The following is a 12,244-nucleotide window of genomic DNA, read 5'->3' on the forward strand; positions in this document are numbered from 1 at the left end:
GATGATTGTAAGCAAAGATAGCTAAGGAAATGCAAACCTTTTTCAAACCTCCATCAAAGTACTCAGGGACTGGAGCTGGATCAGGTAAATCCTCTGTATTCAAAACTGATACCATCTGATTGTCTGTAGGTGGTTTGGTTGAGCTTGGTACCGCCATTTTCGCATGTGTTTCGGCTGGATTGCTCTGAACAGATTGGTTTGACCAGTTACCTAAACCGGCATAAAATACAATTAAATGTGCAAATTTGCATTAACATCTGGAAGAGCAAACTGTGCAAGTTTCACTTCTCGCCAAGTCTCATAACTTGACATCTGGAGCCTCTTTCAGCTATTGAATTATTGCTGGCTATTTTATGATTCTTTGACAGTATTCTTGTTTTTCAGCTGTGGAAATGAAGCAATGACATGATTTCCAAGTAGCACCGAGGACGATTAATGAACACTCAAGAGCTAGCAGGAACTGCAGATGCTGGAGTCAGAGTAGGCAGCAAAGTAGCTGAAAAATTGACATTTCGGGTCGGAACCCTTCTTCACAAGAATGGTCCCAACCTGAAAAGTCAACTTTCTTGTTCCTCTGATGCTGCCTGTCTTGCTGTGTTCCTCCAACTCCACACTGTGTTGTTCCCAGTTAATTAACACTTCCAGTTTAATTTGGGTATGGAAGAATTTTCTTGAGAGATTGATTAGATCGGGCCTGCACTCGCTGAAGTTTAGAAGTATGAGACGAGAACAGATTGAAACATTTAAGATGCATAGCGGGCTCAACAGGGAAAATATGTTAAGGTTGTTTCCTCTCATAGGAGGGTACAGGACCAGAAAAAGATAATCTCAGAGTAAAAGGCAGTTCATCAAGACAAAGTTGAGGGGGAATTTTATTCGGAGAGGGTAGTGAATCTGTGAATTTTTTTAAAAATCACGGCAGAGGGCTCGAGAGAGTGGATTATTAAGTCTACTCAAAGTGAGATAGACAGTCCTTTAATCAGCAAGGAACTCAAGGGTCATGGGGAAAAGACAGGTAAGAGGAGTTGAGGGTTGTCAGATCAGCCATGATCTCATTGAATGGCCGAGCGGACCTGTGTGGCTGAATGGCCTAATTCCGCTCCTTTATCATATGGTGTAGGTCAGTTAAGGACTAGCACCAACATTTATGGATGTTATATATTGCTTGAATGGATGAACCTTTGAAAGAGCGGACTGACAACGTGCTAATTGAAACACTTTGGCTATAAATGAAACAAATCAGGCTTTATAAAATAAGAAGCATGAACTAGCTTCCAAATAAAAAACCTACCTTGCTTCAGTGGACTCTCTCTATTTTTGTTTCTAGGCAACAGCAGGGAACCCCGGCGTGTCTGTTGGATCTCAATGTCATCTCCAGCTACTTTGAGAACTTCCTGCAAGGAGTAAAAGCCATACCTCGTATACTGAAAAGGCCGCCCGTACCTTTTCATAAATGACTTGTCAAAATCAGAGAGCAAGACACCACCAGGAAAGGATGCCACCAGCTCTCTGAGTTCACACTTTATTAATGCTGGTAGAATTGGTGTGGTATTATATCTCCTGGGCAGAAACGCCTGCTTCTGCATGAGTTCCACCCGGGTTTTTCTCACATTACGTTTGGTCTTGGTAGAAACTTTTGCTTTTGCTACCAGCTCTTCAATTCCTTTTGTGGTTTCATTCCCAACCCCTGGAAAAGAAGGGTATTCAAAAGCAGAGTAACCAAATGCTGCCATTATTTTAATTCATCCTCCATTCAAAAATGAAACAAAATCCAAATACAAAATATCATGAGATCATGGTCAGATCACAGCCAGACAATGTATTATCTTCCCACACCAAATGATACAATCCAATGCCATTTACAAAAACAGTTTCAGATAATGGTGATGTGTCCTGCAGGAAATGCTATTAGTATTTAAGAAATCTACCAAAAAAAACCCAACTCTATAAAAGGTGTCCATGAACGACTCCAAATGTATGAACAGCGATTTCAGTTCCAAGTAATTGATTTCCTCGTAAACATATTAAAAAATGTGACAAAAAGGAAACAATGAAGCTTCTTTGCAACAACACAAACAGAAAACTACCTGCTTAATAGTGTTATCTTCCAAGAGAGATATAATAAAAAGGAAAAAGAGAAAATCTGTAGCCAAGTCAGGAAAAGTACTGGGAATTCTTCTCCAACTTCTGACAGCATTCAAACAAGTTCTAGGACATCATACCAGCCAACACTCATAATAATCACAATGAATTAGCAATACACTCTCAGCAGGCTGGAAACATCCTCAATCAGAAACATATGATTTCAGAAACATCCCATTTAAAGGGCTATAGCAACTTCTTACCACATTTTGACAAGTCTATACTCTGAAGTAAAATCAACTTCCCCACATCATCAACGTGTTAGCTACTGACCATAGAAGTGTGTTTTTTTAAAAATCTATTTCAAATTCAAACCTGACTAGACTATAATCCCATTCCTTTGCCATCTTGAAACTTCAATCTTTGAAAAATTCTTCAGACACTTAAGATGCCAGCTGAGTTGCCACTGGGCCAGTCACATCCCAGAACAAAAGATAGCTTGACAAATAATTTTTGACCTCAGTTTAACGTGGTGGTATTTAACTGAAACATACAGATACAAGGCTGCAAAGTTTTAACAATAAAACGGAAGTTTATTACTCAAAATTAAAATAATCTAAACAAGCTATCGCCATAACTTTAGAGCGGATCAAAATCTAAATAAATTATTCTTCTATAATCAAATCTCAAAGTTTAACTTAGCCATAACAAGAACTGCTGATGCTGGAGTCATAGATAACAGTGTGGAGCCAGAAGAACACGGCAGGCCAGGCAGCATCAGAGGAAGAGGAAAACTGACGTTTCAGGTCGGGATCCTTCTTCAGAAATGGGAGAGGGGAAAGGGAGCTCTGAAATAAATAGGGATGAGGAGGGGTGGGGCTGGTGAAGGTAGGCGGGATGGTGATAGTTAAGTGCAGGTAGGCAGTGGTGGAGATTGGTCAGTGACGTGGGAAGAGTGGATAGGCGGGAGAGAAGATGGACAGGTTGTGTCAGGTCAAGGAGGTGTGGAGGAGAGATAACTGCTTCTCCTTGTCTTGTATCGTAAAATTGCAAAGTCTTCTAACATAAATATTCTTAAAAAGTGAAAACTTAAGATATTAGTGGTCCTTTAATAACCTGACTTATATCCAAACATTTCTGGCTGGAAGTCTAAAGAGCTAAACTTTTACAATAGGGTAACTGAGCTTTCCCTGCACTGTCCTATACTCTAATGAGAAAAACTATATTTGCTGCTGATCAGCGACATTCTTAAAAATTGCCCAAAAGGATTCATGTTTGAAACTAAAAGACAACAAATGTCTTTCAAGGTTTACCATCTGTCATTAACTCATGTATAAACTTCAAAGCCTTTGATTAAAATGCTGGAAGACATCTAGACACCTATCTTACACACACTGGATCAGGTCACAAAAGAACTCTGACCTGGTTTGTTTCGTATTTTTTAAAAACCCTTGATGAAAGTAAGCACTCATTTGCCGGCAGTGGCTCAGCATTCAGCACTGCTGCCTCACAGCACCAGGGACCCAGGTTCAATTCCATCCTTGGGCAGCTGTCTGCGTGGAGTTTGCACATTCTCCCTGTGTCTGCATGGGTTTCCTCCGAGCACTCTGGTTTCCTCCCATAGTCCAAAGATGTGCAGATTAGGTGGACTGGCCATGCTAAATTGCCTTTATTGTTCAGGGGCGTGTGGCCAAGATGGATTATAGGGGGATGGGTCTGGGTGGGATGCACCAAGGGTCAGTGTGGACTTGTTGGGCCAAAGGGCCTGTTCCCACACTGTAGGGATTCTATGCCACCAGCTTGAATATAAGAGATTATTAGAAATCTTTCATCACTCACTACTACAGTGTTTTGGCTCAGCCACTTTCTGTGTTTTCAAGAAGGAGATAGATATAGCTCTTGGGGCTAAAGGGATCAAGGGATGGGAGGACAATGGGATTACGGTATTGAACTTGATGATCAGCCACAGTTATATTGAATGGTGGTGCAGGCTCAAGGGTCGAGTAGCTTATTCATACTCTCACCTTCTACGTTTTTATGTTTATACACACAGACAGCTAAGAGGAAGCCTATGCTGAGGACGCATGGGGCAATAGTCCATGAACATCCACGACATTAAAGTGCAATTTCTATACACTGCTGCAACCCCTCACTTGATGAATTTTCAATTTCTAAAGGGAATTCAGGCAAAAATGATGAAAAACAGGCTATATGCCTTCTTCACAGAAAAGACGACAAACTGATTAGTAACTTTTTCCACACAGAAGGTAGTGCATGAATAGAACAAGCTACCAGAGGACGTGGAGGAGGAAGGTACAGTTGTAACATTTAAAAGGCATCTAGATGTATACAAGTCCAGGTCTGTTCAGTGACTGAAGACAACTCAATCCATGTGGACTGAACTTATTCCTCTGCAGCCTGAAACACAGCAGTAAACAACCAACACTAATTAATCATCCCAACAGGACACAGACAAAGAGGTAGGTAGTGGGGGAATTCTTTCTTTTATCAGTAATCAGTAAATTCAGAGCTGAAGGCACACTGTGCTCCAGTCCGACCATTGATCCTCATGTATGCACCCTCAAATTTCTGTGACCATATGCATGTCCAGCAGTCTCTTAAATGACCCCAATGACTTTGCTTCCACAACTGCTGCTGGCAACACATTCCATGCTCTCACAACTCTCTGTGTAAAGAACCGGCCTCTGACATCCCCTCTATATTTTCCTCCAACCAGCTTAAAACTATGACCCCTCGTGTTAGCCATTTCTGCCCTGGGAAATAGTCTCTGGCTATCAACTCTATCTATGCCTCTCATTATCTTGTATACCTCAATTAGGTCCCCTCTCCTCCTCCTTTTCCTCAATGAAAAGAGACCGAGCTCAGTCAACCTCTCTTCATAAGATAAGCCCTCCAGTCCAGGCAGCATCCTGGTAAACCTCCTCTGAACCCTCTCCAAAGCATCCACATCTTTCCTATAATACGGCGCATCTCTTTATTTTCAGTGTCTTTCCCTCCATTAGTGCATTACTTCACCCAAGGTCTGAATACAGGTTTAATCTGCATGTAATTGTGTGAACACAATACAATCCACTCAATCTCTTCACAATCCTTTTGGGCTAGGTACCCATATCTTCAGTAAATTCTACCATTGTGCTGTCGTTCTATGTTCTATGTTCTATGAATAGGAAGTGTTTTTCAGAGGGATATGGGCCAAATGCGAGCAAACAAGGCTAGATCAGATTGGGATGTCTGGTCAGTGCGGACAGGTTGGAACAAAGGGTCTGTTTTGTGCTGTATAAATCTATGACTATAACATCAAACTGAAGAATAACATAGATAAGAAAAATGAAGGCTGTAAACTTCCTTTCTAGTTATTCAGCCAGCTATGACACCCGACATAAAATTACTCCACAGTTTTGTGGGGTTTGTGAAAGAATATAAACTTTCCAAAAATCAACTGATGCAAAGAATTTTGTTTTTAGAAAAATCAAAGAAAAGATTCCCGTTCACCTTTTAGAAGGACGGTGCCATCTGGACATGCATGAATTTTGATAGTGTCAGGTATGTTGGAGGCAAGCTCCAGAACAGACCTGTAGCCTAATGCACACAGAGGCAGCTGCTTCCCCATCATGCTGTGGTAATCTCGTTCTAGTTCCACAGGAGTCAGGCTACTTTTGGCAGAAATCAGCAGAGACCGCAGCTCCTTCTTTAAAATCTCGAGCAACTTCTCCTGATCTGACATGTTGAATGCTACAGCAATAAAAAGAAATAAAATTAAAATGTACACAATAACCTCTCTTGTTTCCCTTAGTCATAATGCTTTCAGATTTAAAACAGCTATTTAGAAGAAAATATCCTGGCCAGAGTCAGGATTCAAATCTGTCTTTAAAAAGTGTTTTTGACTTGTTTGCTCAGATAATGTTGAGCTGGAGGAAATGGTATACTCTTTAAAAAGGATAAAAATAGAAGAATCACTTGATACCTTACAATATCTGGCAGAATGCAATAACTTCAAAGCTTCATTATATTCTTTTGTCACAGAAGGAGCTCCCTGAACTCCTCCAAACCCCTAACCTCTACCCAAGAACGTAAAGATCACCTGGAACACTAACATAAAATATTAACCTTGATGTAATAAGAACATAATTTTAAATGATATAAAAGCAAATTTATCCAACAGAATGAAATGTTAACTGTAAATTTAAAATTTGATGGAATGACAGAAGGTAAGAGCAGTCAGGTATTTATATCTGAGCAGATTACATGATTTATAAACTGGAATAAATATTACCGTCAAAATAAAGAGTAAGCAAACAGATAATATGATTTAAATAACGTTAAATCATTCATGCTTAATGCTGAAATTAAAGAGGTTCAGAACATTGGTCTGTATCCATCAAAAGACATCTGAACGGGAGTTGGCAACTTTTTTTCTCCGAATCTGGCTTATTTAGGAATTTTTTTGCCACTTCAGGCTCTGTCCTTGAAATCCACCTCTGCCTTTAACTAGCAACGCACCCGTACCCCTTTAAGATGTCAAGCAGCAGTAAATATATCCCAATGTATTTAACAATCAGGGAAACTGGTCAATAACTGAGAATCTTTGATGCTTAATTTGGATACTTTTCATTTTCATTACATTTCAAGTTTCATCAGCACTTCTAACTCTTTGGTATTTAAAGGAAACTTAAAATCTCACACAAAAACCCATCAATTAATTTTTTCCAAAATTCCTTCAGTCTCATTAATTGTGATTGATCATCAAGAAGGCAGCTAAGTTCAAAATTAGTGTCAACTCAGCCGAAGGTGGGAGTAGGCTTTCATGAAACCTTTCCTCAGTTTAATTTAAAATTCACTCTTAACAAACTGAGTATATATATATTCCCCGCCCTTCCATGGTCCCTTCTGCAGTTATTCGGTTATGATCATAATAAAGTAGCATCTGCCCCAAACTTTAAAGGATATTTTTTGCCTTTCAAAACATTCCTTAACTAACTCCACCAGACAACAAAAAGGCCATTCAAGGCAGAATTATTACACTGGCTGGAGAAGTAATGGAATGATATACAAATTGGGCAAGATTAAGAGAATTGCAAAAGTCTGTTTTTTAAACTCTTGCCTATACACACACACTTCTTTCAGAGCAGAAAAATATCTAAAGTGCTTTCAAAGAGCAAAAATGATCACTTTTACCTCGAGAGATGCTGGGCAATTGACCAACAGCTTGGTCAAAGAGCTAGGCTTTAAGTACACTTTAAAACAGGAAAAGTGTAGAATTTTAGAGAGGGAATTTCAGACTTTAGAGTCATGTCAGCTGCATGTAAGGTGGCCAACGGCAGATTGATGGCCTCAAGGCCCTCCGCTTCTTCCTGTCCACCTGCATTCCGCATGGAGATGGCCTCAAGGCCCTCCGCTTCTTCCTGTCCATCTGCATTCCACATGGAGATGGCCTCAAGGCCCTCCGCTTCTTCCTGTCCCGCAGGCCCGACCAGTCCCCCTCCACCGACACTCTCATCCGCCTAGCTGAACTCGTCCTCACACTCAACAACTTCTCTTTTGACTCCTCCCACTTCCAACAGACTAAGGGGGTGGCCATGGGCACCCGCATGGGCCCCAGCTATGCCTGCCTCTTTGTAGGTTACGTGGAACAGTCCCTCTTCCGCACCTACACAGGCCCCAGGCCCCAAACCCCACCTCTTCCTCCGGTACATTGATGACTGTATCGGCACCGCCTCTTGCTCCCCAGAGGAGCTCGAACAGTTCATCCACTTCACCAACATCTTCCACCCCAACCTTCAGTTCACCTGGGCCATCTCCAGCACATCCCTCACCTTCCTGGACCTCTCAGTCTCCATCTCAGGCAACCAGCTTGTAACTGATGTCCATTTCAAGCCCACCGACTCCCACAGCTACCTAGAATACACCTCATCCCACCCACCCTCCTGCAAAAATTCCATCCCCATTCCCAATTCCTCCGCCTCCGCCCCCACAATAAGACATTCCACTCCCGCACATCCCAGATGTCCAAGTTCTTTAAGGACCGCAACTTTCCCCCCACAGTGATCGAGAACGCCCTTGACCGCGTCTCCCGTATTTCCCGCAACACATCCCTCACACTCCGCCCCCGCCACAACCGCCCCAAGAGGATCCCCCTCGTTCTCACACACCACCCCACCAACCTCCGGATACAACGCATTATCCTCCGACACTTCCGCCATTTACAATCCGACCCCACCACCCAAGACATTTTTCCATCCCCTCCCCTGTCAGCTTTCCGGAGAGACCACTCTCTCCGTGACTCCCTTGTTCGCTCCACACTGCCCTCCAACCCCACCACACCCGGCACCTTCCCCTGCAACCGCAGGAAATGCTACACTTGCCCCCACACCTCCTCCCTCACCCCCATCCCAGGCCCCAAGATGACATTCCACATTAAGCAGAGGTTCACCTGCACATCTGCCAATGTGGTATACTGCATCCACTGTACCCGGTGCGGCTTCCTCTACATTGGGGAAACCAAGCGGAGGCTTGGAGACCGCTTTGCAGAACACCTCCGCTCAGTTCGCAACAAACAACTGCACCTCCCAGTTGCAAACCATTTCCACTCCCCCTCCCATTCTCTAGATGACACGTCCATCATGGGCCTCCTGCAGTGCCACAATGATGCCACCCGAAGGTTGCACGAACAGCAACTCATATTCCGCCTGGGAACCCTGCAGCCATATGGTATCAATGTGGACTTCACCAGTTTCAAAATCTCCCCTTCCCCTACTGCATCCCTAAACCAGCCCAGTTCGTCCCCTCCCCCCACTGCACCACACAACCAGCCCAGCTCTTCCCCCCCCACCCACTGCATCCCAAAACCAGTCCAACCTGTCTCTGCCTCCCTAACCTGTTCTTCCTCTCACCCATCCCTTCCTCCCACCCCAAGCCGCACCCCCAGCTACCTACTAACCTCATCCCACCTCCTTGACCTGTCCGTCTTCCCTGGACTGACCTATCCCCTCCCTACCTCCCCACCTACACTCTCTCCACCTATCTTCTTTACTCTCCATCTTCGGTCCGCCTCCCCCTCTCTCCCTATTTATTCCAGTTCCCTCTCCCCATCCCCCTCTCTGATGAAGGGTCTAGGCCCGAAACGTCAGCTTTTGTGCTCCTGAGATGCTGCTTGGCCTGCTGTGTTCATCCAGCCTCACATTTTATTATCTTGGAATTCTCCAGCATCTGCAGTTTCCATTATCTCGGCAGATTGATTAAAATCAGATGCACAAAATACCAGACTTAGAGGAGCTATATGTGAACAAGGGCTTCAGCAGCAACAACGTAAGGCAGCTGTAGAATTGTAATGGAAGTAGAGAAAGTAGTGACAGTGGATGCCTAGTCAGATATCCAGCCTGGGGGCAAATCTGACACCCAAAGTTGCACATTGTCTGGGTCAGCTTCAAAGATGGATATTATGGTCAACTACAACAAAGACAGCCAACAGGTTGAAAAGAGAAACAAAGAAATATTTACCCCTATTGTATTCATACAGGGATCATCATTCACAACATTGAGAAATATAATTTCATTACAATGGCAGGAGTGGAAACCTAATGGAGGGATTCCAACAGGAGGCTACAAAACAAAAAAAATTGGGTCTAAATTTGCAAGCATGGAAGGAATTAAGAATATTTTAGGAGTTGATAAGGACAAACCTTAAGTTGGGTGAAGAGTGGGTGAGAAGGAAGCGACACATGGAGAAAGAGATCCTTGAGCACATCAGCCAGTGTGAGAAATTAAATTATTTAATTAAATGAAAACAGAAAAATCACTAGAAATGCTTAGGTCAGGCAGAAATTCATTTTGACTAATACATTTAAAGCACACAAGACAAACAAAAACAAAACCTAATTTTAGCTGGACTCATTAAAAACAAAACTGCAAAAAAAAATTAGCCTGAATGGAGGCTCAACAATGATACAGAGTATTGGTTGATCCCAGCAGCTCACTCCTCGGCCTGCTCCGGTTAATACTCAATAAATAATGGTACAAGAACAGCAGCGGCCATTCAACCCATCGAGCCTGCCCCACTATTAATAGAATCATGCCTGAGGGAACATTTCAATACCTCTTACCCCAAATTAACCCCCCAGAACCCCTCAAATAGCTTTAAATCAACTTGGTCAGAGATGTTATTACACACCTCTCTGGCACAGGTGGGACTTGAAGCTGGGGCTCCTGGTTCAAAAGAAGGGGACATTACCACTAACCCTAGAAGGGCCCGTGCTTACTGATGTACTTACTTATTTGCTAATTAATTGTGGATGATGGAGAGGCTCGATCAACTCACCGTCTGAAGCTCCTGGATTATTGATTACTTTGTTGTGGGGGTTTTAATGGGGATCGTCACCCAATCTCCTCCCTCCGGTCCCACCAATAGCCCGTTCCCCAAATCCCAGGGACACTGTCCACAATACCTTTCCCCCGAGACCCCCTCCCGATGTGAGCCCGAACGCACGTTCCGCCGAGCACACCCTTCAGGGACCATCGAAGAACCAGTGTTTTACGATGCGCTGGATTTAATGTGATTGCAATCCGTAAGGAAACTCTCCCCACTTTCTCCATCGTTCACAGACAGCAATTAATAAATAAACGCACAGGAGCTAGAACACAGTGTTTTATTGAGTATTCACTGAAACAGACCCAAGAGTTGGCACCAACAGTCTGAAATAACACATACAAGGATTAACCTTTCTGGCGTATTTTGTTTTAAAGAATCCAGCCTTTTTTTCCCCCTCCAAATAAAAACTGGCCTGTTTTGCACTTTAAGACAATGGCAGACATGACAAAGGAGGACACGTGGGGATAACCCAAAGATCAAAGCTGTCAAACTTGGAAACGTATGCACTAGTCATGTGGGAGCTCCATTTTGAGGAATGCAAGACATTTCAGGCTAGTATGTATGATTCACAGGTTTTTAACTTCTTGAAACAGAGTTCTTCTTTCAAATAATGTTTGTTTATTATTTATGTAAATGATTTGGATGAGAATATAGAAAGTATGTTCAGTAAATTTATAGATGACACCAAAATTGGTGGCATTGTAGCCAGTGAAGAAAGTTTTCTAAGAGTGCAAAGAGCTGTTAATGAAATGTGTCAACGGGCAGCAAAAATGGCAGATGGAATTCAATCTGGATAAATGCAAGGTATTGCAATTTGGTACAACAAACAAAATTAGGGCATATACAGTTAATGGTAGGGCCTTGGGTAGTGTTGTAGAACAGGGAGACTTAGCAGTGTAGATATGTAATTGTTTAAAGTTTGCATCATTTATTTGTCAGGATGGTTGAAAAGACATTTGACACACTTACCTTCATTGCTCAGTCCTTTGAGTATAGGAGTTGGGATGTTAGGTTGAGTATGTATGGGATATTAGTGAGGCCTCTTCTGGAATACTGTGTCTAGTTCTGCTTGCCCAGTTGAAAGGAGGATATTATCAAGCTGGAGAGGGTTCAGAAGAGATTTACCAGGATGGTGCTGGGTATGGAAGGTTTGAGTTATAAGGAAAGGCTAGGACGTTTCTCCCTCCAACCACCACCCACCGGTGCATGGAAGGTTGAAAGATGACCTGATAAAAATTTATAAAATAATAAAGGGGTAGAGATAGAGTTGATGGTAGTTTTCTTTTCCCAAGATGGGGAATTTCAAAGACTAGGGGGCACATTGTTAAGGTGAAAGGAGAGATTGGAAAAAGACAGGAGGCAATTTTTCTACACAGTGGGTTGTTCCCATGTAGAATGAGCTTCCTGATGAACTAGCAGATACAAGTACAAATACAAGGTTCAAAAGACATTTGGATAGATATATGAATAAGAAAGGTTTGGAGGGATACAGGCCAGGAGTAGGCAGATGGGACTAATTTGGTTTGGGATTATGGTCAGTATGGACCAGTTAGACTGAACGGTCTGTTTCTATGCTGTATGACTCTAATGGGTTGGTAGGTCTGGTCCACAACTGGTCATGAAGGTAAATGCCAGCTTGATAAGTTTGCATCTATGCTACTTGTAGACATGTCACAGCTCAGACTTTTTAAAACAGAGGTAGGGTCACCAGACCTGAAATTTTTAAAAAAAAATTGGAAATGACAGCATCTGCTGAGAGAAATCAGAGTAAAGAGG

General features: G+C 42.7%; 1 protein-coding gene across 4 annotated transcripts in view; it reads right to left on the bottom strand.

Annotated features, from left to right (window-relative positions):
• LOC125462455 (tudor domain-containing protein 5) overlaps positions 1-10,510 on the bottom strand; it is a 45,649-nt gene extending 35,139 nt beyond the window's left edge. For 3 of the 4 annotated variants that reach the window (XM_059654167.1, XM_059654165.1, XM_059654168.1), the window contains exons 1-4: positions 10,371-10,483; positions 5,596-5,835; positions 1,292-1,687; positions 38-210 (exon numbers count right to left, since the gene is read on the bottom strand). In XM_059654167.1, coding sequence (XP_059510150.1) covers positions 38-210; positions 1,292-1,687; positions 5,596-5,827 — 801 coding nt within the window. In that variant the 5' untranslated portion in view covers positions 5,828-5,835; positions 10,371-10,483. Of the gene's footprint in view, positions 1-37; positions 211-1,291; positions 1,688-5,595; positions 5,836-10,370 lie in introns of all 4 variants that reach the window. The other variant, XM_059654166.1, reaches the window with a different exon arrangement.
• Between the last annotated feature and the right edge of the window lie 1,734 nt (positions 10,511-12,244).

This window comes from Stegostoma tigrinum, chromosome 23 (genome assembly GCF_030684315.1).
Source record: "Stegostoma tigrinum isolate sSteTig4 chromosome 23, sSteTig4.hap1, whole genome shotgun sequence".
NCBI classification, from domain to species: domain Eukaryota; kingdom Metazoa; phylum Chordata; class Chondrichthyes; order Orectolobiformes; family Stegostomatidae; genus Stegostoma; species Stegostoma tigrinum.